The 25,298-nt window shown below is 41.9% G+C and overlaps 2 protein-coding genes and 1 long non-coding RNA gene across 3 annotated transcripts in view; 2 read left to right on the top strand and 1 right to left on the bottom strand.

Moving 5' to 3' along the window:
* The window catches only part of LOC118432122 (transmembrane protein 53-A-like), a 5,427-nt gene extending 2,994 nt beyond the window's left edge, over positions 1-2,433 (top strand). Inside the window, exon 3 of the mRNA XM_035843647.1 lies at positions 300-2,433. Within this exon, the coding sequence (XP_035699540.1) occupies positions 300-945 (646 nt within the window). The 3' untranslated portion in view covers positions 946-2,433. The remainder of the gene's footprint in view (positions 1-299) is intronic.
* Positions 2,434-2,937: 504 nt separating this feature from the next.
* On the bottom strand, positions 2,938-5,434 carry LOC118432085. The gene is made up of 2 exons (XR_004833039.1): positions 4,190-5,434; positions 2,938-4,100 (listed from the first exon to the last, which is right to left on the bottom strand). It is a non-coding gene; the product is annotated as an uncharacterized LOC118432085 (long non-coding RNA).
* Positions 5,435-6,257: 823 nt separating this feature from the next.
* LOC118431856 (protein wntless homolog) overlaps positions 6,258-25,298 on the top strand; it is a gene marked incomplete in the record, with an annotated part of 26,971 nt that continues 7,930 nt past the window's right edge. Inside the window, 11 exon segments of the mRNA XM_035843257.1 lie at positions 6,258-6,448; positions 14,837-14,937; positions 16,009-16,180; positions 17,724-17,848; positions 18,430-18,591; positions 19,308-19,444; positions 20,294-20,334; positions 20,847-20,974; positions 21,804-21,901; positions 23,327-23,534; positions 24,611-24,694. Of these exon segments, the coding sequence (XP_035699150.1) occupies positions 6,343-6,448; positions 14,837-14,937; positions 16,009-16,180; positions 17,724-17,848; positions 18,430-18,591; positions 19,308-19,444; positions 20,294-20,334; positions 20,847-20,974; positions 21,804-21,901; positions 23,327-23,534; positions 24,611-24,694 (1,362 nt within the window).

The following is a 25,298-nucleotide window of genomic DNA, read 5'->3' on the forward strand; positions in this document are numbered from 1 at the left end:
TAAACATTCATTCATAGTCACAGGTGTAGTTGGGTTCGCAGCCGATAGACGGAACTGGAGAAAGCTTGCAGTTGCCTGCTCTGCAGCCGACCGATGATGATGATGATGATGATAGTTGGGCAGCCCTGACAGTGTGTTCTGAATGGCCAAATCAAAAGATAGATAAATAAATGTATTTCAAACAGTGACCTTAGCCCAATCTACACTTTACTAGCCATAACAAATTTACACCAGATATTTTTGTGAATTAAGATATGCTTTTACGAATGCTTCTTCTCTTCTTACACCAATTTCTCCAGGTATGACATCTTTTTCCACACTTACAAGGCCAGGACGGTGGCCTACAAGATCCTCGAACTCATCTTCGACCTCAACCTGGAGGGTCATCCCATCTTCTTCCACGTCTTCAGCAACGGTGGCGGGTTCATCTACCGGTACCTGACCGAGATGGTGGCCAGCCAACGCGGCGGGCAGGTGGGCGCTCTGCAGATTGTCGGCTGCATCTTCGACAGCTGTCCCAGCCGACGATCTCTCATAGTCGGGATGAAAGCTCTGCTGACCTCCATGCACCACGAACCCTTCCTGAAAAGATACTCCGTGACGTTTTTCTTCGGGATCATGGTGCTCTTCAACACGCTGCGATCGTGGCTCTCGTGGCTGCTCCCGTTCGGGTTCCTGCGCGGCGAGGACGATTATTACACCGCCATGAAGAAGGACCCTTCGCGCTGGCCGCAGCTGTTCTTATATTCCCGCGCCGACAAGGTCGTCCCGTACAGGCAGGTAGAAGACGTCTTTGAGGCCAGGAAGAAGCTCGGCGTGCGGGTGCTCGCCGTGGCGTTCGAGAATTCCCCCCACGTAACCCACCTGGTTCACCACCGCGACCTGTACATGCACCACTGCAATTCCTTTGTAAAGTCCTGTACCATGACTGGGTACATCCGATGAGCATGTCACGATGTGTGGGGATACTACTTGTTAATCGTTGACAGGCTTGTACAGTGTATAGGGCCGCACCTGCAAAATGGTTTGTTGAGGTCCAATCTGTTTTTGTTGTGTCTTAGATTTCACTTAAACACCACTGCAATTCCTTCATCAAGTTCTGTACTATGACTGGGTACATCCGATGAGTAGGTCACGATGTTTGGATACTTCTTGTTAAGTGTTGATGACAGGCTTGTACAGTGTAAGATAAGATTTGCAAAATAGTTTGTTGAAGTCACCCCAATCTGTTGTCTTAGATTTCACTTTAACACCACTGCAACTCCTTTATCAAGTCCTGTACCATGACAGGACTCATTCGCTGAATAAGTCATGATGTTGGAGTATTTCTTGTTAATCGTTGACAGGCCATCCTCCTACGCAGGGACATCCAACAGCAAAACTGCCTGTACATATCTGGATATACCCTGCTTTCTCAACTGTCACCCTTAGTTCCTGACAGCCCTGCTTACCCTTATATATGCAAGACCCCTTTTGAAAACTGAAAGGCCTATTCTCTGATTGGCTGACAGCTGGTTTGTAGGGGACGTCCACAGGAACTATGAGTGATGGATAAGAAAGCAGGGTACATCCAGACAGGCAGTTTCCCTATTGGATGTCCCTGTGTAGGCGGATGTGACAGCTTGTACAGTGTGAAATAAGGCCACATCTAGATTTGCAAAATGGTTTTCAAATTGTGTCTTAGATTCACTCTGACACCACTGAAACTCCTTTATCAAGTCCTTTTACAATGACGGGATTCATCCCCTGAAAATGTCATGATGTGTTGGCATTTCTTGTTAAATGTTGACTGGCTTGTAAGATAGGGTCCACCTGCAGAATGGTTGTTACGGTCTCACCAATCTGTTTTTGTAAGTGGAATACTCTTGACATTTCATCGTCCTTTACGTTGTATTACTTGTTTAATACTTTTAAGTTACTTATTATAGAATTTCAGATTCAAGTTCAAAAGAGAGACAGTAACATTCTATTTCGGTCTTTATTTTTTGTTTTGTACCCGAACTATTTTCTGTGCACCAAAGTTTTTAGCTGCCCCTCAAATGAATGTTTAGCCCTGCAGGACAATGGTTTTTGGACATTAAGCCCAATTAATCCTGTTTTCAACTTAGGGGATTTTCATCCATCTCTGCATCCTTTTGGCAATGACAGATTTCATCCACTGGTCTGGTCAATGTTAGACAATTGACTGCACATACACTATTGTACGGTTAGGCCACAGATGCAAAATAGTCTGATAATCCTTTATATATAAGCTCTTAAGTTAAAAGATTATTATTAAGGGATTTTCATCCATCTCTACATCCTTTGTGAAGTCTTTTGATGATGACAGGGTGCATCCGCTGGTCTGGTCAATGTTAGAGGGGTGAGTGTGCGGTACTGTACGTTTAGGCTATTAGGGCACAACCCGCCGTACGTTCAATTTGTCCGTACGTTTTTTTTTTGAGACCACGTCCGCCACATATTTTCGAAGACGTTCAGGCTGTACAGGGCAGGCGCGTCGCCCGTACTGGCACGTGGGGGGGGGGGCGATGTAACACAAAGTTTTGCCTGTACGTTAAGTTCTACGGCGTCTCTGCATGCTACAAATTCCGACGGATTCCCTACGAGTTCGTACGGAGGCGGTACCTACCACTTATGAATCCCCAAATTGCCCACGTTTTGGCACGTAGACAGCACGTATTTGCACGTACGGCGGGTTGTGCCCCTAGCTTTAGGCAACACTTAGTAGAAAAATGGTTGGGTAATCCCCTGAAGTTAAGTGTCATCTTAGTTGAGTGTCATCCTAGAATGAATGTTTTTTCTTTGTACATTACAAACACACAACTTAATTAGGTGTTTTTACAGGATATTTTTCTGTATTCACATCTGATATAGCACTGGGTTTTTGTTTTTTGTTCAGAAACATTTATTTTGTTGTCTATATTGTGTATACAATGTATTTTGTTTGTTTGCAAATATTAGCCATATGTGATGTGGATGATACGGTATACCAGGTGTGTTATGTGTGTCCCTATCAGTGAAAACATTCCAAATCCTGCCAATACAGTGTATCTTTAAATAAGAGGAGGTAACATCAGTGAAAGGTTGTTTGGGACCAGGTGAAATGTATGATATTGTGTGTTTTCTATGCCAAGTAAGAAGGAGAGGCAGGGTTGTAGCCAGCACCCGTCCTTCCGTCCTTTGACGGAATTTTGCAGCTGGGGACAGAAAATTTTTTTGCCCATTCCGTCCTCTGTGAGCAAAATTTAACCCTCAAAATGCAGGAAATAGCATTTCAGAGGATCTAGTCTAAGATTTCAAAATTTTCCAGGGGAGCATGCCCCCAGACCCTTTAGGAACGCTGCGCCAAAGCCATTCAAAATCGAGGGGACAGAAAATGATTTCAGGCTGGCTACAACCCTGAGGTGAGGTCAGAATGAAAACAGATGTAAGGGCAGGGAGGAAAACTTGACTTTGACGACTGTATTCACTTCTTGAAACTCAATATACATGTAACGCTAGTTCACCTTTATCCGCAGGGTAACCTATATTCGTTGTGTTTATCCACACGGTATTAAGGGATATCAAGTCCACAGACGGAGGTTTCAAGTTGTAATATGTTCAAACTAGTGTAGTTTAAAACTATCATCCGTCGAATTGATATCCCTAAATGCCCGTCTTCTGAAAGCAACGGATATAGGTTACCCTGCGAATAAAGGTGAACTACCATTATGCTAAGGTACAGCCTTTCCCTCAGACTTTGTTTTCATGTTGATTCTCCATCTCAACATTCTTTTGTAGCCCAAGGACAAAGAAATATGATGATTGGTGTGACACTTGCAGGGCTTGAAATACTTTTTTTTCTGCATACCTGCACAGGTGTGGGTAACATTAAAAATTACCTGCACCAGACAATTTTTACCTGCAAGTCTCAGAATTTAGAAAGTATTGATCATACTAAAAACTTCAGAAACCATTGCCTTTATTTCTTTTATACTTCATATGTTGTAACAGTCAATGTAGCTAGTAATAGTCTACGTCAAGAAACGTGTACTATATAAACTCAGTACATGGATCAGTGCAGGAAGACATCTGTAATACCTGCACAGCTCCAATTTTACCTGCACTAGCCTGTATATACCCAGTACATGGACCAGTGCAGGTTAGGTGCAGGTAGACACCAGAAATACCTGCACAGCTCCAATTTTACCTGCACTAACCTGCATATGCAGGTGGTATTTCGAGCCCTGACTTGAAACCAGTCTTTAGAATTGGCCCATGACTTGTGTACTTAATGACCCATGTAATACAGGTTGTCACTTCTTTGCCATCATGTAACTGCGTGTAAGGCCATTTGCTGATTGCTCATTGCCAATTTCCAATGTGTGTTCACAGGCCATAGATCAAACTCAAGCGATGTTTATGGCATCATAAGTGGACTTGAATATTGCATTTTGTATCTCCTTCATGTGAAGTCTATTGTGAGGATTCAATTGTTACAGTGACAGGTGTAAGATATATGTATAATGTCTGGTGTACATGTGTATGTGAGAAAGTTGTTTTATTCATTTAAGCATATGCTTCTTTCAATTTTTTTTTGTCATTTGAAATATGTGCCGCATATTTTATTTTCTCACTTGACATCTTTCCATACAATATGTCTGGAGAAAATGCACCTCGACACAAGGAAACCTTTTTGGTAACTTTCAAACGAAGCTAAAATCACACATCTGCTTTAAATTCGTAGAAAGCAAAATCAATCATTTTTTTCATACACATCAACTGTCCATCTTCTGTATGTATCGAAACTGCATTGCAGGTTGCCCAAAACTTTTTTTCCAGTCCAGTATAGCATTATTTTCTCTACCACTGTAATACTACCGATCAAGCCATCAGGCCAGTTTAATGTGATGTACAATTGATGTTATTCATGGTGTATACTGTTAGAAAGGATAGGTTGTAAAACATACATAACCAGATAAAACTATGTTCACTTTTTTTTCCATTCTCTTACTACAAATTTGGGGCATCGCCAGGATGTCATCCATAGATATCATTTGTGTGGCCTTCTTGTAAAAAAGAATTACATGTTGTAAACTTTTGTTCTGTTTTGAAAAGGACACTATTGGTATAACGTTGTTGTGACGTAGTTAGAACTTGCCAAAGTAGGTGGAGCTATTCTAGGCTTATTTTGTACATTCCAATGTTGTTCAAATATCCTGGACATCCCTGTTATGGGAATGGTATAGCCCGTTTGCCTATGTAATAGAGTGAGAACGGAAGGGTCGATTTAGTGGAGGGGTTGGTACGTAGCTAGCACTGTTGTTTGTATATTGAGAAGCTTTTGCACTGATGCTGCTGTTTTGTGAATTTCACTTAAAGCCACAGAGTTTGTGTGTGTGTGTCCAGAGATCTACTGTTCTAAACAATAAAATTGTGGAAAAGGTTTCCTCAGTTTTCTTTAATGTCTGGGTTAGAGAGTTGCTAGTCAACACAGCCTATGGATAACTAGTATATTTTCCCCATTATAAATGTATTCAAACTCAACTCACATGATATTCGATTATGGCCTACACGCTCCTTTTCCATACATTGTAGGCACCCTATTTTGATTTCCCTTAATTCATAGGGAAATCCGTCTTTTTCACATAATTTGTAGCAAGCCAACCAAATTTTGTGTAATATTACCTCCTTGATTTTAGTGCAATATGTGTTTCATTGCTTCTTTAATATTCAACATTTTATCCCATTTGTAATTGTAAAGTATTATCAAGGAGGTTTGATAAAACCTTGAAACAAACATCTGAATATTAAGTATATGATATCTTTTAATCTCAAAATCTTTCCATATGCAGGAATTGCTTATGAGCAAAATTTATCATGTGGTACGTCATAAAAAAAACAAGTAGCGTTAGCTCCTTAACAGTTATAGTTCATAAAAATTATCATAAGTACATATAACAGTCAACAAGAATATCTGAGAAAATCAACAAAATAGTTGTATGTAGCGCAAAATTTAACTTATTCTTATGTTGTCAATTGAACTTCGCGGCGCGCGTCCTGCACCAAGTCTCTCAGATTATGAATTTCCCGAGTGATTTATATCGTAACGTTACACAAAATCATATTTGGTGGCTCTAAGATTTTTTCGTCTTTTTTTTTTTACACATTTTGGACAGACGGAAACATCGAAGGATAATCTCAAGAAAGTTTTAAAGAACCGCGAATCACCTTGAAGACTCCCACAGAGACACTTGGCGCAGACTTCCTAATCCGCGCCTGCGCATTGGGAGTTAATTACAAGGTACAGAAATCTCGGCATTCAGACGTTTTCTGAGAGAGTTGCGGTGTAAAAACTCCGACATGGCAGGGACTGTGTTAGAAAACCTCAGCTCTAGGAAGCTGTTCGCCCTCGGAGGGGTCCTACTGGTGGTCCAGATCGTCTTCTTCATGATCGGCGGGCTCATAGGTGAGTGTTACCGAGGGTTTTCCCTCCGGTGCGCGGTGGGTCGCGCTCCCAGGCCCGTAACAAAAACATGCGTGTGTCGCTACTGTGCGATTTTTTGTTTGCACAATGTTTTCTCAGTATTGGATGTCACAGCTGTGGTTTTGTGCTCGGTTATGGTTCCCTGGAGTTTAAAGTAACAGTTTCTGACAGAAAAGAGGGCGAGAATGCGGAATAAAGTTGCGTACGCGCGTGGTTTATGTGTGAGATGTGGGGAGGGGGGCGAGACATAGAGACATGGTAATTAGCCGGTGTGAGGTCTGTGATCACTGAAGAAGAATTTCTGACGACAGGAAATTTGATGCCGGGGTGTTTAGCAACAGGAAAGGACCCACTGAAGTGTGTACAACCAGCCAGGTGTGCTGATCGCTCAGATATAACGTCTTATAATGCCACGCCGGAGTTTCCTTGGGTGACGGTTCAAGACGTAGTGAAAGTGGTCAAGTCGGATTCAGTGAAAGTAAAGAGCAAGGCAAGATTTAGGACTGGGGATCTAAGTAATATAATTTGTACAAGACAAAAATGTCTTCTTCATTTGATTTTTTGCAAAAAAAAAAAATCTTCTCCCAACTTAAATGTACAGTTTCTACAAATATTCTTTAGGTCACAATAACTTCTCAAAATGAAAAAGCAGGTAAAAGAAAAAAAAAGATTTTATTTGAACATGATAATTTGTATATTCAAGTTTTATTTTTGATTTCTAAATGGATATATCTGCTGTTAGATTTAAGAAATTGTTTCACAGATCAATGACCACGTCTTCCATAGTTGATATCCTTTGTGGGACATCCCTAGTAGTACAATTGATGTTTTGTGTACATTTGGGATGCTTGTGTGTCAGGTTGTTTAGCTAATAAATTAGCTGAATTCCCCAAAGATACTGCAACTATCCAAATACATAATTTGTACTAGTAGATGCCTGTCACTGTTGATCCTCAAATAGAGGTGGACTGATATTATTCTTAGTATTACTAGTTATTGTAACAAATGTTTTTCAAGACTTCATGCAAGATGTGAATGTCAAAACAATGCCAAACTGGAAGATAACATGAAAATTGACTGGCAAAGTCTGTACTTTCAAAGCAGACATTTGCTGGGAGGACTGACCATTTCCTTTTCATCATATGTCCAGTTTTCTTTCTACACTCAAAAAACCAATGAAGTAAATTGGTCATTTCTTAGCCTGGACGGTGTAGCCTGGATGCGAGACTCTTTGGACAGCTAGCCTGATTAAATCTCGCTTATAGCAGCCCGCCAAACATCTGCGGGGATGGGCCAGTTACAGCCCTGGACAGCGGAGTTTCTGTTACACAGACTATTCGACAGCCTACACAGGCCAGTTCTGCTGGGTCTAAATCAGGGGACATTTGATTTGGTAAAATTTCCTTGGGGTCTTGTTAGCCCTGAAACACAGAGGTTTGCCTATGTAGCCAGTCTAGGCCATGAAAACAGTCTGTCATCCAGGCTAGTTTCTTGGTCTAGTTTTTGATGGAAAACAGGGACACTGGCGCCATGACAAATTGAACATGAAGACCCTGAGTCTACCCAGTGAGTACAATCACCCCCCAGGGAGACATAAGTTACAGTGCCTGATTAACACTAGTGTGATAAACTGTCATTCATCTACCTGTCATCGCTACATGGTAATTCACAGGCACTTGTCACTGGTGGAATGGGCTGTTTCTATTGTTATTTGTGCTAATCAGTTAATCATGAATGACAAAAGACGTCGTTAGCACTTGGACCACAATACTAGTATTGGGTTGTATTGTGCCAATAACTTTGACTGTATTGTATTTCCTGTAAACATTTTACAAGCTTTTGTGCAAATGCAAATGTAAGTTAACGTTTATCGATTGTGGGTGAAAGTTAGACATCAGATGATAAGATACACCAAAAATCAGTTACTCAAGCAACAGGATATCAATTTGGAAACGGTCAGACGTTCCAGACAGCCGTCCAGTGTCTTCCGTAAGTGACACAGTTTCCAAAATGATATCGCATTTTTCGATTGATCTATAGGTTTGCAATATTTAGTAGTCAGGGTTCTCCCCAGAATTTTTTAGTATAGTGGAGGGGCTGGCAAAAATAACCAGCACTAACGTGCTGCACTTTCATGAAAATGGGTTCATTTTGCAATGACAGAGGGTGTCAAATACTACAAGTATGATATACTGTTGTTATTCCTTTGTGCAAAGTGGCAAAACTACTATTGTTTTGATCATTGCTCATTCACAAGTTTTTGCAGACAATGCTGACTGGAAAAGTGATGCCACTTGGCACAAAAATCTGTGAATTGTCATTAATCTTAGCAAAACTAACAAAGAAAATAGGGAAGAAACACACTAAATTTGAAAAACAGTATAGTGGAGCTGGCTGAGAGTATAGTGGAGGGCCTCCCTTATTCCACTCTCTGGGGAGAACCCTGGTAGTGTTTCAGTAATATTGCGTCAGGAATATTGCTCAGTTATAAGTCATCAGTACTTTATTGCAGCAGCTGACTATAATAAGTCAGAAGTCAAACACGAAAACGGATGCAGACGTACCCCAAGGCAAATACTGTAATTCCTGATTTTTTCACTGTAATGTTATGTTCACGGTTTTCACGGTGACGACTGTAACGTGAACTTATCATTACCGTTAAAAAATAATTCACAGACTTTTTTCATGTGCACTTGCCTCGACAGTGAACATTTAGTTCCGAGAACAAGTTCAATTTTCTCAGACCGTGAAAGTTTGGTACCACGAAGATAAAGTGAATTACAGTAATCTGTCGTGCAAATTGAATAAGCAACAGTTTCTTTGGATATCATATGGTTGACTCACAAGTCAGTAGTTCTATCTTTTGAATTTGAGAATTTTCCAAAGCACTGTTTGGGTAATAGCAGTTGTCTGAGCTATTTTGGTAGTACTTTACATAAAAAAAACAGTTTGAAATACATGTAAGTTATAAGGGGACTGTGTCTATCATATTACCATGATAGTGTTTGATGCTGGCCCCTTTTTTGCTGATTTTTTTTGCCAAATTCTACGATCTCAACCCCCATAGAAAGGTCTGGTGAAGGCTAGTTTTTGCAAACTTGCCACGCGATTCATGATTTCGTGATCCTGCTAATCCACTCTATAATTTGTAGTAGAGCCAGCCTGTCTACACTTTACAGTGCAACAGCTGTGTGTGTTTGTACATGATTCTTCAGCACACCTTACAACAGTGGGGTTCAAGTGTCACCAACTGACCAGTCAAACTGGTCCAGACCTGTTGGCCTAGCAGTTGTGGCGTTGGTTTCATGAGCTGGCCTGGAGCCTTGTGTTTCACTTTCAGAGCAGTGAACACTTACAGAAATCCTCATTGGCGATAATGTTAAAATTAGCAAGTTCAGGGTGTCATAATCTCATCCGTGAACATTCCAGGTCATAAGAACTCACCCCACACAGCAGCCCGCTATCTCAAGTGTCCAAAAGTCTACCGTATATTCTCGATTTAAGTACGCACTTTTTAAACTTTTCAAAATTCAAAAAGTGTCCCAAGTCATTGCCAAAGTCGGGGTGCGTACTTTATTTGAGGTTGGCTTCCGGACAAAATGGGAAAAGGAGCTGAAATTCGCGTAACACACAGCACACATGGCCCGTAAAGGCACCATTCTTGCCTGAAAACAACAACTGAAAACAACAGGAACAACTGCAGGAACCAGCTCGATTTACAATGCCACATGGCACTGGATCCCTGCCGAAAATGACCATGTCATTTTTAAGCCATGGAGACATCGATTTTAGATGATAATAGGCGTATAAAATGGATTGTTTACGTGAGCGCGTGACGGTGGATCTATTCCAAGATGGCGCTGGGGTTATTGGGGTCATTGGGACAGACTACTATTGTATGGGTAGAACTTTTCTGAGGGGTGATTATTTCTTCCGTAAACCGTCGAATTTTTTTTGTTATATTTGTCGTTTGAATAAAGGTGATAAACGTTGACAATAAGTTGATTGTACGTTTATCAATTTGAAAACTATAAGGCATTAGTGTTTTTTGTCAACAAACAGCATGGTTACCCATGCTACGAATGGAACATCACATGCAGCAGTCGACGTCTCCAGAAGCATTTCGGCGGCAATTTCTTCACAAAAGACGGTCGGAAAGCACAAAACATCGTTTTCTTTGAAGTGGATCAAGATCAAGACCAGTTTTGGGAAGGATGGAAAACTATTCAGGATGTTTTCATGTTCAAATGAACTGTAAATCAGGTGTTGCAGTGCCAAATTTGAGAACTTTGTTTGACATGCCATAGCCGATTTACAAGTTTGCAGAGACGGATTTGCCGGCGGAGAAAACATAGCGTTTTCATAAATTCAGAAGTCCTTGATTTAGGCAAAATTACCATCAGAAAAGAGATTAAACACTATTAATTTAGAATTTGTCTGGTGCAAAAGGTGTTCAAGATCGCTGGAGAAGGGGTGCGTACTTTATTCAGGTTTTTCCATTTTACGTTTCAGTGAGGCAAATTTGTCTGAGACTTGCCCTAAATCGGGGGTGCGTACTTTAATTGGGGTGCGTACTTAAATCGAGAATATACGGTAATATTTAAACTTTCTGACCGGTGCAACTATTCCTGCGGTCAAACCTTGCCGCCATCTTGCTTTGAATGACGTCATTTTTGGGACTCGGCACTTCAAATTAGGGGTCAGTACAGGCCGAAAAGATGGACCAAAACCTAGTTTTTTGGCCTAATCTGAACATCTGCAACCTACACTGTCTCACCAATATGAAATGTACTTACATTTTCCTGCTAAAAGTCCAAAATAGGCTAAAATACTGTATGGACTCGTTTTGGGCCTTCTGCGCCTGCGTCAATTAGGGTCATTGCCCTTCAGTGGTTCCCAGACTGACCCTGTGAGTATTGGCAAGGTCCCCCACAGGGATATTGAACTCGGAGATTTTAAGACGAATCTAGTAAAAGGGAAAAGGGGGAGTAGTGTAACAGTGGGGTTCAAACGGCGCTAATGGATCAGTCTAACTGGTTTGGACCTGCTTTTGGCCTAGTGGTTATTGCGTTGAGTCCCGGGAGCCAGGAGAATAAAGTCTATTCTGCTGGCTTTGTGTTTCAGATACAAATGGTGATCGTTTTGCAAATGTCTAGTCATTGCTTAGGTTAATACTGTGGCTGTGTGTAACCTGGATGCCAGACTGTTTCCAGGGCCTATACGTATACTGCCCAACTCCTTGGTTCTATTCTAGGGCCAACATGCCCCGAAGGAAGTTCTACAGCAGGCCCCCTGAGTTAGGCCCTGAGATACAAGATAGATATTTTTAAGATCGGGCAGGAGTCTGGTATCCAGGCTAGGTCGTTAGAGAAGAAAATGATTTGGGGACTGTCTCTCTTTTTCAAACTTTCACAAACCCTTGTTTTTTTGTCCACAGGAAAAGGTCCTCTCCTAAGTGTATGGTGGAACATGCCAGGAATGTACCTTGTACTAAGGGTCTCTTGTCATGTAAATCTTCTGTATACAAAACACAGTTGTACTACATGAGTACTGGTTCTATTTGTGTATTTCTATACACCTTTCTCACGCGGCGGCCATGATAGATCTAAAACGAGTTCAATGTGGCAAACAAAAGGCTGTCCATCATAATCAGCAGTTCGACCAATGGTAGCCTGCCAATTAGGAAATCGACCAATAAGTGAATGGCTGCAAATTCGTAAAAAATTTGCATTATTATGTTTTTATTTTGCATCTCTTAAGGGACCATGGGGTCAGTCTACACTACTCTAAATTGCTACATCTTTCGGTGCATAACACTTCTTGTAATATTTATTATTCTATCTTATATCATGAAAATTTGTGTGGTTTGGGGGAAAACTAAATGGGACCTGATTTTAGAAATAAGTTTTGTCTGTTTGCCTCATTGACCTCTTCTTCGATCTATCATGGCCGCCGCGTGAGAAAGGTGTATTTGTGTTAGAGCAGCCAACTCACAATAGAATATGGCTCAGTCTCAACTCTCAACCATATTGCATATGTGTTGTACTAGTACTTACTTATACTTATAGCCAGTATTTGTATGTCTTTTTAGAAGTGCACTTCTTTCACTCTTCACCTAAAACACTTCATCTGATTGGAGATTTGATTAAATTTTTTCTAAGTGCACCACAGTAGTGCTAAGGAGCCATACCAATGAGGTTAAATAAATAAGATTATTTTAACCTCCTTGGAGATAGAAAACATTGAGAGTTAGCCTGAGCCGGACATAATCTGTACTACCGTAGTAGGTATGAAGGTAGTTAGCTACTGTGTGGGTTCTTTTAATATTAAGTCCACCTGGTCAGATTGCTTTTTGACAATTGTAAAATGTGATACCGTAAGACAATTTTTCTCACATTTCCTAGAGTTTAGAACTTATGTTCCTTGCTGAGATATTGACATATTTATAATATAAGCTTATAATATAAATTCAGAGGGAAAGAACCTTCTTTTGAGCTATGCCATTTCCAGATTTAACTTTGTGAGGCAGTGCAGGGTTGAAGAAGTTTCCTAAAGTCCACTTGTCCTATCTGGCAAGCACATAAAAAATGTACTTGCCCGAACCAATTTTTCACTTGCCCAAAATTCAAATGTCACTGTTACTAGTATATGCATTTTCACTTCCAGCAATGGAATTCTCTGTAGACAATTGCTTGATGTCATGACTGTAAAAAGTAACAAGTACATCAAAATTGCACTAAAATCAGGATAAGTACAAAATCTTACTTGCCCGATCGGACAAGTGGGGTAGGACATGCACTTGCCCGAACAGCACTTTCACTTGCCCTGGACAATAGGGCTAGTGGACTTGTTTATCCCTGCAGTGAGAAATTCTATTCAAGTCCTTCCTTCCTTCCTGTGCCAGGGGCTCAGTGTTACTAGTAATTAGTGTGCATGTTTTAGGCTGTAAGGGTTTTAATTGGCCCCATTGAGCCATGACAGGAAAAACAGTAAGAGGCAAGCTAGAAAAACATGAGCTGTACCAGTGGGCATCCATTGAAGAAAGGATGGTGCAAACTACAGTCAAACCTGCCCAAGCGACTTTTATTGTGAGAAATTGTCATCTTTGAATGAAGAATTACATAGTTGAGCCTCAAAATGAAGTTTCCTTCATTTTCAACTGCAAGATTATCCCAATTGTCATCGTTGATTCTGGGTTTACCTATCTGTAGTCTTAAAAATGGTGTCCATTTAGTGCTTAGCCTTTAGTTAGTTTAGCTACATGTACAGGTACAGGTACACAGATGTTTAGGTCCGGACCTGTACAACAGTTTTACAGGTACGGGTATTTAGGTTCACAGCCCTAGGTGACCCAGTTTAGAAAGGGCCCTGATGCTTCTATTCTTGACCCCTTTCAGGGCAAAGCTTCGGAAATGGAACTTCCGGATGTAGCACAAAAGACGAGCGAAAGTTATTTCCATTTGCTCTTTGAAAATGTCAAACAGAGGCGCCTTCCATGGCGTGTTTTGGGAGCTCCTTTTTTCGACAGTTGTTTTGAAAACCACCTGCTGCTATTGTGTTAAGTGTTGTGCATTACCATTAACAGGGCCCGAAATACTTTTTTCAGCCAGGTTGCCCAAGTGGCAACCTGAGTCAGAAGCCAGGTTGCGCCATCAACATTTCAGGTTGCCCCACTTTCAAATTGTTAATTTCTTCAAATCAGCTACTTATCCATCTTTTCTTCCAGTTATATGTAACTATGTAATATGTTTTATGTTATCAAAGAATAAATACAAAAGCTTATGCATGTAGGTGGGGGAAAAGCAGTGTTCCAACTGCAAAATTTCAGGTTGCTCAGTGTGCAACCTGGGTTTAAAATTAAGTTGCGCAAAACAAAATGTGGTTGCATTTTCAAGTGGGCAAGTGGGTATTTCGAGCCCTGCCATTAATCTTAAGTCCCCCTGTGTCAAACCACTTAAGTCCACCGCAAAGTTTTCTTTTCCTTATTGTACCTGTGGTGTTTTCCACTGTTTGTGACCCAGTCAGCGTCATAACCCAAAGCAAGCTGAAATCCTTACTTATCTTAGTCATCCAGCAAAATTGCTCATTTTGTTATATGCAGTTTTCTTCTTTTTTCTTCCTGCAAATCATAGGCTAGTCAGTAACAAGCTGGATTTGTACTACACACAGTGAGTGACATGCACCACTATCCCAAGAATGCATTCAGTTTACGATTGTACAATGATCGTATACCAAATGTGACTGGTAATACAGAAAAAAATGTAGTATCCTTGGAAGGAAAGTTACAGCTTTGCAATGGAGGAGGTTGGCTCTCTCCAACTGACTTCCATGTAATTCATAATGTATCATTTTCCCTTTTCTTGCCTTCAGCTCCCAGCCCGACCAGTCCCATCCGCTACATCGCCTCCAAATGTGTGGACAAAGGTCACCACAAGTCCAAATGGTTCGTCCCGTGGGGACCAAAGGACCAGGTCTGTATCATTGTTCGGGTTATCTCAGTGTACAAAATACTTTTCTGAGCCAGGTTGCACAGTGATACCATCATGGTGCACAGTGTGCAACCTGGGGCAAAAACTAGGTTGCACAACTGAATTTCAAGTTGCACCATCTACAATTCACTAATTTCTGAAAAAAAGGTACAGTCAAAACATGCATGTTTGGCTGATATGAAACGAAGCTGCCTCGGTCCATTTATTTCTTCCAAGTAAATTGAGGACAAAATCAAGTTCTTCAGGTTCAAAATCTAAGTTGCACCCTGTGCAACCTGAGTTTAGAAGTAAGTTGCACCAAGCAAAAAGTGGTTGCAATGTGCAAGTGGGTATTTTGCACGCTGTATCTGGTTCATTGTATAACCACTCTCGTTGTTGTGATGAAACTCCAATTGTGCATCCATGTAGTTAGGACAGTCGTGTCAACTCAACTGTGATCTCAATAAGTCAGTGTGAATTCTGTACTGTTACTGTGTCAAAAAATTGAAGGTTTCAGCAAAAAAATGAACTAAAAACTCTTCAAATCTGAGTTGATAAACTTTAAATTTGTTGTTATATGACTTTCTTGTTCATCTCTGTGTTGGACAACCGGAAGTTTGCAAGGTAACTGTTACTCAAGCCACTGGATAGATTTTCAGGAACAGTCGTTTCAGATAGCATGTCACTACAAATTTCTGCATAGCAGGGCTCTAGCCAGCATCCGTCCTTTGACAGAATTTTGCTGCTGAGGAGGGACATAGATTTTGCCCATTACATCCTCTATGATGGACAATAATCAGCATGTAAAGATATTAAAACAGATGCCATTGAACCCAGCAGAGAGTATAAGCAAAATTTGCCCCTCAAAATGCAGGAGATAGCATTTCAGAGGGTCTAGATTTCACAATTTTCCAGGGGGAACATGCTCCCGACCCCCTAGGATTGGGGAGCATTTGGCGCTCAACAGGATTTCCAAATTCAAAATCCAGGTGACGGAAAAAAGTTCAGACTGGCTAGAACACTTCTGCACAGACATGACATTTTCCCTCAATGTTCAAACAACCTCTACAACAGGTGTGTGAGAAGGTCCAGGATTTCGACGAGGCGACGGCGAAGCATATCTCTGCGAACGACATCGTGTTTGCGGCTCACATCCCCCTGCCGAACCGTGAGATGGTGCGATGGTTCCAGTTCCTGCTCATGATCATGGAGCTGGATGTGGCCTTCAAAGTACACAACCCCGTAGGTGAGAGGTCACGAACTATGAACTTTAACCTGCAGGAATACAAACTGCACAACACCGTAGGTGAGAGGTCACGAACTATGAACTTTAACCTGCAGGAATACAAACTGCACAACCCCATAGGTGAAAGGTCATGAACTATGAACTTTAACCTGCAGGAATACAAACTGCACAACCGCATAGGTGAGAGGTCAGGAAGTATGAACTTAACCCTGCAGGAATACAAACTGCACAACCCCGTAGGTGAGAGGTCACGAACTATGAATTTTAACCTGCAGGAATACAAACTGCACAACGGCATAGGTGAGAGGTCACGAACTATGAACTTTAACCTGCAGGAATACAAACTGCACAACCCCGTAGGTGAGAGGTCACGAACTATGAACTTTAACCTGCAGGAATACAAACTGCACAACCCCGTAGGTGAGAGGTCACGAACTATGAATTTTAACCTGCAGGAATACAAACTGCACAACGGCATAGGTGAGAGGTCACGAACTATGAACTTTAACCTGCAGGAATACAAACTGCACAACCCCGTAGGTGAGAGGTCACGAACTATGAATTTTAACCTGCAGGAATACAAACTGCACAACGGCATAGGTGAGAGGTCACGAACTATGAACTTTAACCTGCAGGAATACAAACTGCACAACCCCGTAGGTGAGAGGTCACGAACTATGAACTTTAACCTGCAGGAATACAAAATGCACAACCCCGTAGGTGAGAGGTCACGAACTATGAACTTTAAACTGCAGGAATTCAAACTGCACAACCTGTAGGTGAGAGGTCAGGAACTGCTAAATTTAACCTGTAGGAATTCTTGTATGATCTGATCTGATCTGAGGAATTCAAACTGCACAACCTGTAGATGAACAGGGCACAACTTTTGAATAGTTTCATCAAAGTCTGTGAAAGTCATAAGCTGCTTGGATGCAATCAATCAATCAATCAATAAATAAAATATCAGAGAAGCAAACTAGAATAGGATGGATTGAGAAGCTAGTAGGCTGGGGAATGATTGGGAGTTGTGGAAAAGTCCTGAATAGCATACAATATAGCTTAACAATAGCATACAAAGTGTATGTCATGCTCTCAGTACATGCACTTGTTATACAGTTCACATTCAGACTCACTCTTTTAGCCAGGCTTGTGTCCAAGTGCCTTTTAGACACGCTTTTCTTTAAAATAACAAGAAATTGGACGCACTAGGCACCCTTACACTGGGGAGCAGATCCTCTGACAACCATGAAATTCTGATTGACCCATGGATGCTACTAGGTCATTTGTGGTCACAATCTTTTGCCGTGACCTCTCTGACAGTACTTTTGCCCCTCAGGATACCTTAGAATGCACCATTTTAACTTACCATTTGCATAAACTCTGCACCATGGAAGGTGGATGCCCCCGGACCCCCCTACAATAGTCACTTACTGCAACTCAAAAAGAGATTGGACCCCCTATAATAAAGTCCTAGCTGTTCAGACTGCTGTTGTAGACATTTTTCAAAGCAGAGATGACATTACACGTTTGTTTGTTTCTGCAGCGGAAAATGCGGTGGTAACCATGGAAGCAGGGTTGGCGTACCGGGACGACAAGTCTGCGGAGTGGACGCCCGTCGCCAGGTCTACCGAGGAGAGGAAGCTGGTCTGCAACTTCAGCCATGCCAAGGTACAGGTCGTACTTATCCTTTACATCCCTGGTCAGACTGAGTAGGGCTGTGTACCTAATACCTGTACCTGTAAGATTGTACACTACTTACATGTACTTTTATGTCATACCTGGGCTGCAATAACGTTCGATACAGGTGTTCCGGACCGAGTGATAATTTTTCGTATCACACAGGCTTTTTAGTTGTATCCCACAGGCTTCCTAATCTCCAAGCAGATCTTACGGTAGCATAAGACAGTATCAAAAACTTGCAGAGGACTGAAGCCGGCTTAGGAGTGTGTTTCGCTACCGGCAAATGGACACCTTTGGGCTGACTACACTACAGTCTTTGGCCATTTGGTACTATCTTATGCCATTGTAGGATCTGCTTGTAGATTACAGGCTTCCATCAATTAAATAGAATGTTGAAAGATACTGATTGTCCTCAGAGACTGAGATCGCAATCTCTACTGACAAAATCAGCAAGTTTGCCATATTGGGATTTCTGCCATTATGTATTCATCAATTCACTTGTTTTACCAATCTTTTTATTTGTTCAGTCTTTTTTAAAATCATTCTTTGGAACGCGTTTGTTTTCACAGACTATAGATAACGAGGGTCGTTACTACGACTGTGACATGATCCCGTTGTTCGAGCTGGGCAGCTGTTATCACAAGTACTACCTCATCAACATCCGTCTGCCGGTCAGGGAGAAACAGAACATCAACCTCAACATCGGGGATATCAAGGATGTCAACCTCATCGTGAGTATTCCTTGTTATGTTGTTATTTATCACAAGTATTACCTCATCAACATCCGGTCAGGGAGAAACAGAACATCAACTTCAACATCGGAGATATCAAGGATGTCAATCTCATCGTGAGTATTCCTTGTTATGTTGTTATTTATCACAAGTATTACCTCATCAACATCTGGTCAGGAGAAACAGAACATCAACCTCAACATCGGGGATATCAAGGACGTCAACCTCATCGTAAGTACAGAAGAAACAGCTAGTATTTGGGAGCCCATTTTCCAGCACAATTTTCTCGATTACCCGGCTTTGTCAATTATCAGGTGTTAGCTCAAACTAACTTTTACCAGGTGGGGGGTGGACCAGACATCACACATGAATTGAATACAAACAGAATGATTATCAACTATGAATCGTTGGAAAATTTATTCATGTCAGTACATTTGATCAGACCACACTGGAAAGGGCCCCTAGGTCCCCTAGTCTTCTCTATAATTATGATTTGTTGTTTTAACGTCTTTTAGGTGTGGCTCTTTTCAAACATGGGACCGCCACTTCATGTCCTATTTGAGTTACTTCCCCAACTCTTTTACATCAGATCTGATCGACGTACGAAAATTCCTTTGTAGTGTGTAGTACATTTCCCAAGGCCACAACATTAGAGAATGTCCAGGGTTGGATTTGCCCATTGATGTTTTGATGGTTAAATCCTGTTTTACTTTCAGGGGATCCACCAAAATGGAGGTTTCACCAAAGTGTGGCTGTCTGTCAAGACGACCCTCACTCCCACCATCATCATCATCCTGGTCTGGTACTGGAGACGAGTCACCCAGCTCAGCCGCAAGCCTGTACTGCTGGAGAAGTAAGCTGCAACCTGATTGGTTTATTTAAAATGGAAGGATGGTGGTTTTCAACCAATAGGAATTTGTGTTAGAAATTAGCTGAAATCTGATTGGTACATCCTGGTCTGGTACATGGTGGTGACGGGTCACCCAGCTCAGCCGCAAGCCTGTCCTGTTGGAGAAGTAAGCTGCAACCTGATTGGTTCATTTGTAGGAGTTACAGGGAAGGGTGTCAGTTTTCAAACAATAGAAACTTTGTTAGGAATTAGCTGAAATCTGATTGGTACATCCTGGTGTGGTACTGGCGACGGGTCACCCAGCTCAGCCCGAGCCTGTCCTGTTGGAGAAGTAAGCTGCAACCCGATTGGTTCATTTAAAATGGAAGGATGGCTATTTTCAGCCAATAGGAAGTTGTGTTAGGAATTAGCTGAAATCTGATTGGTACATCCTGGTGTGGTACTGGCGACGGGTCACCCAGCTCAGTCGCAAGCCTGTCCTGTTGGAGAAGTAAGCCGCAGCCTGATTGGGTCATGTGTGGAAGGATGTTTGTTTTCAGCCAATAGGAATTTGAGAAAGGAATAAGCTGAAATCTGATTGGTGCATCATTTCCTGGTACCAGAGAAGGGTCAACTGCAAATCTGTCCTGTAAGAGAATAGCCTGATTGGTTCATTTTTAGGAGCTAGGGCTAAGGATAGCTACTATTGGTTAATTGATTAGAGCTGCAGGAAAGGGTGTTGTTTTTCAATAGGGACATGAAGTAACAGTTTGCCAGACTATTATTGCTCATGGGTGATATAAGCAGGTATTTTGAATTTATGCATTCTTAAAATAAAAATGAATATAAAAATGTTGTAAACTTCTGTTTCAGAACTATCTTTGCTCTTGGATTGTCCATGGCTTTCATCAACTGTAAGTATCATGTTGGTTACCTCAACTGTTTAGAAAACATTTTCAATTTTTTTGCTACGTCGCATTATACGCATACTATAATTCACTTTGTCTTCTCGGCACTTTTGTCTTTGACGGTCTGAGAAAATTTAACTTGTTCTCGGAACTAAATGTTCACTGTTGTGGCGCCATTAAAAAAGTCTGTGATTTATTTGTTATCAGTGATGACAAGTTCACGTTATAACGTTAGTCGTCACAGTGAAAACCGTGAACATAACAGTACAGTGAAAAAATCGGGAATTACAGTAGTTACAATTCATGTGTTATGATGACATCTTTGTAGCCCCTTGGCTCTTCCTGGATTTTATTCCTGGAGAATATTTTAGAAGTTTGGAAGCGTCTTAGTCACAGTGACAAGAGATTGTAGCCAGTTTCTCACGTTTGATCCTTCTGGTTTACTTTGTGATGAATACTGTGGGCTACCAATCGTTCAATCAGTTTGTTTCTATTTTTCCATCTTTGTCTCCCTCCAGTGCCCCTTGAGCTGATCACCATCGCTGTGGATGTGCCCTGGATGCTGTTGCTAAGCGACATACGACAGGGCATCTTCTACTGCATGCTGCTGTCCTTCTGGATCATCTTCACTGGGGAGCATCTCATGGTAAATTAATATAAAATACAACATACAACACTGTGTATTCCGTATCACCCGAGGTACAAACCCGACCCGCGGGAGGGCTGGGACCAAGGGTGATGCGGAATACACCGTGTTGTATTTTATTTATGTCATACCCACCTGAGAAAACACACGTTTTGATGCAAAATGCGCCAGAAGTTGAACAAATTTGGTGCCCTCGAACAAGGTATTCGAATTGCCAACCGTGCCACATTCTGCCCGCTCGAAATGGTTCGATTTACTCTAAGAAAGCCTGTGTGATATGCCTTTTGAACCTGTGCGATACGGAAGTTATGGCCCGGTCCGGAACACCCATATCGAACGTTTTCGTGTCACAGGTATGACATAAACCAGGATATGCTACCTGCATTATTACAAATGACTACAATACAGTACTCAGGGTTTGAAATTCTCTACGTTGCCCATCCCTATCAGAGTTTGTAAATAAGTTGGGCTACACAAAATACTGTTGTGCCATGGGATCAGATAGACTTCTTTTTTTGTGCCAAATGGGAAAAAAGTGGTGTAAATTTTGCCCCCTAGCAGCTTGTTTGGCCATTTTTGGAACTCAAACTTACCTTGAATAAAGAGATCCAAAATGTTGCTTTATTTCCACAGTCGTTTCGGTGACCGTCTGTTACCTTCCTCAGGGCAATTCTGACTGGTTCATGTTATACTATAGCAGCTACATACAAGTTACAGATGCGGTCCCCATACCCATATGTAAAGTATTGAGTCTCTTTATTCAGTGACTTACTAACCTGATGAAACTATTTACGGAAGTTAAACTTATTTTGTGTCTCTCCTCCCCCAGGACCAGTCGGAGAGGAATCGCCTGTCGGTGTACTGGCGCCAGGTCGGAGCCATTACCTTCGGATGCCTCTGTATGTTCATCTTCGACATGTGCGAGAGGTGGGTGTGATCTTTTGGTTTGGTTGCCTCTGTAACTCCCACGTTAGGCTGCCTCTGTATGTTGTGAGTTGGTTTGGTACACATATTTGGCAAAGCACCTTTAGGCATAACAGTCTTTGTACAAGACTGTAATATAAAGACAATGTACAGTATCCCCAAACTTTAGTGGCCCCACCCAATACTGTAATACAAAAGATGTGTCCTACGGCTGTTCCATTCTGTTCACAGGGGTGTGCAACTGACCAACCCATTCTACAGCATCTGGGTGACAGAAAATTATGCCAAACTCAGATACAGATATTGTACATCTACTTTGTGGACTCACCCAATACTATACTATAAAAGATGTGTCTGATAGCTGTTTCATTCCGTTCAGTTAAATCACAAGGGGGTGCAGCTAACAAACCCATTCTATAATATCTTGGTGACAGAAAATTATGCCTAACCAAGTCAGATACATGTGCTGTACATCACATGTTTCTAATGGCTGTTCCATTCTGTATACAAGGGTGTGCAGCTGTGGAACCCTAACCAAGTCAGATACATGTACTGTATATCACCCCAAACTTGAGTGGACTCACCCAACACTGTAATGTGAAATACATACCTGATGGCTGTTCCATTCTGTTCACAGGGGTGTACAGCTGACCAACCCATTCTACAGCATCTGGGTGACAGAGAACTACGCTCTGTACAGATAGTCATAGTCAGATACATGTACTGTATATCACCCCAAACTTTAGTGGACTCGTCCAACACCGTACTATGAAAGATATGATTAATGGCGGTTCCATTCTGTACACAGGTGTGTTCAGCTGACCAACCCATTCTACAGCATCTGGGTGACAGAGATGTGGAAGAACTTGTACTGTTCACCACCCCAAACTTGAGTGGACTTACCCAACACCATACTATGAAAGATGTGTCTGATAGCTGTTCCATTCTGTTCCCAGGGGTGTGCAGCTGACCAACCCATTCTACAGCATCTGGATTACAGAAAATTAACCAACTCAGATACAAATACTGTACAGTACCCCAAACTGCAGTGGAGTCATCCACTTCTATACTATGATAGATGTATCTGACGGCTGTTCCATTCTGTTGACAGGGATGTGCAGCTGACAAACCCATTCTACAGCATCTATGGTACAGAAAATTAACCAACTCAGATACAGATATTTGTTAGTACGTGCTACCCGAAACTTTAGTGGACTCACCCAACACCGTACTATGAAAGATATGATTAATGGCGGTTCCATTCTGTACACAGGGGTGTGCAGCTGACCAACCCATTCTACAGCATCTTGGTTACAGAAAATTAACCAACTCAGATACAAATACTGTACAGTACCCTAAACTTGAGTGGACTCATCCAACACTATACTATGAAAGATGTATCTGACGGCTGTTCCATTCTGTTCCCAGGGGTGTTCAACTGACCAACCCATTCTACAGCATCTGGGTGACGGAGACGGGGAAGAACTTGGCCTTGGCCTTCATCATCCTGGCAGGTGTCTGCGCCAGCATCTACTTCTTCTTTCTGTGCTTCATGGTGTTCAAGGTCTTTCGCAACATCAGCGGGAAACGGGCCTCGCTTCCCACCATGTCTGATGCCAGGCGCCTGCACTATGAGGTTTGTTTATATTGAAGTTTTTAGCAGTCATTCAACACAAACAAATTGGTCACCTTGAATTTTTGGCCACGTTTGCGATTTTGTTCTCGCCGCAAAAGCGCCACCTACATCAGCTACATATAGCGGTGAGAAGCAGAACTCCAGTTAGAAGCTCCGAGGAGGGTGTCTGAGAGACATCGAAACGTAAGTAAAGTAAGTACATCCTGGTACAAGAATTCTCCTATATTCTATATTCTACCAAACTGATGAAATTATTTACCAGAAGCTTGTGTGACCAGCTTGAGTGTAATTCTTTTTTGTTATAATAGGAAACTCCTATTTCCCAACCTGGATGCCAGAACCTTCATTTTTGATCAATAATATTTTTGATCAATAATATCTATTGTGGTCTAACTCGGCAGCAGGTAGTAGAATTTTCTTGGGGGTATGTTTAAGGCCTTAGAGCCAAGATGTTTGCCTCTGAAGAACCTGGAAACAGTCTGGCATCCAAGCTACCCTTTCCATTGCCTCTTGAAAAGTGCTTAACTTCATCTCCATTAGATTTAAGTTCTGTAAAATTAAGTTCGGGGGATTTACTTTCACCGTAGCAAGACGTGGTTTTAAGTTTGCGGTAGCGCCATAGTCAGTTCAGTTCAGTTCAGTTCATCCTCTTGGAGGTGACACCTGTGTCTCCACTCGTTTCTGTCCAGCATTACTGATCGGAGTTCGTTGGCCTCCAGACCTGTTTCCTCAAGCATCAGCTTCCTGAGTGTGGCTGAAGGGCGGCCTCGCCTGCGCGGCTCGTTTGGCTCCCAGAGCAAGACCTGACCTGCCATTTCCTCATGGCGCACCACGTGACCTGCCAGACGCAATCTTCGACTGCGGACAACAGCCGATACTTGCGGCAGGGGACCATAAAGTTCTTTGTTGGAGATGGCCATAGTCTGTAGTCTCATACTATAATGGAAAAATGTTAGCAGTGGTTTTAAGTTCGCGGTGAAGTGGCCACCACAAAAACATAAAACCACAGTGAACATTTCTGCATTTACAGTATCTTAGATTAGTCTTACAGTGTAGAATTTCCTGGTGTTTTTCAGGGGCTGATCTACCGTTTCAAGTTCCTGATGCTGTTCACCCTGCTGTGTGCCGCCACTACTGTCATCTTCTTTATCATCAGCCAGGTAGGACATTTGTACTTCAGTCACAGGCAGGGCTGTCTGCAGCTTTACATTTTATTGTCATTTGTCTCACCAGTAAACCCCAAAATGTGTGAATGCCTGATCATATAATCTGTTCATTTTCCAATAGTTCCAACATCCGGTCCACCAAATTTTTTCAGGTCCAGTTTTTCTGGACCAGCCCAATAAGAAAAAAGAGCTTTGTACCGGTACACTATCTTTCCTGCGCTGTGATTGGCGATGCCTATATTAGGCGAAGACCCAATCCCATATAAAGGCAGGATAGACTATTCACATGCAGTTTGACGGACTCCTCCCCACAGCCGGTTCGTCGACGCCATGGCTTAGCTAGTGACGGAAACACAGAAGATCCACAGAAAGACCGCCAGCAGGTTTTCGGGGTGTAGAAGAGAGACCGAGTATTTACCTCGTTTGCGTTTACAGGGAGTATAGAATTCGAAGATTGCCCTTTTAGTGTCATGAAGATTTCGTATTTTATTTTGCTTTGTGAAACTGCGAGAAGTTGTTGCTGCGTAGGGACGAATGTGAGTTGTCTGCGTTTTGCACGTGTATCGCTCTTTGTCATGCTGAGGTCCATTCTTCTCGC

The sequence above is a fragment of the Branchiostoma floridae genome, chromosome 15, assembly GCF_000003815.2.
Source record: "Branchiostoma floridae strain S238N-H82 chromosome 15, Bfl_VNyyK, whole genome shotgun sequence".
In the NCBI taxonomy this organism is placed as follows: Eukaryota; Metazoa; Chordata; class Leptocardii; order Amphioxiformes; family Branchiostomatidae; genus Branchiostoma; species Branchiostoma floridae.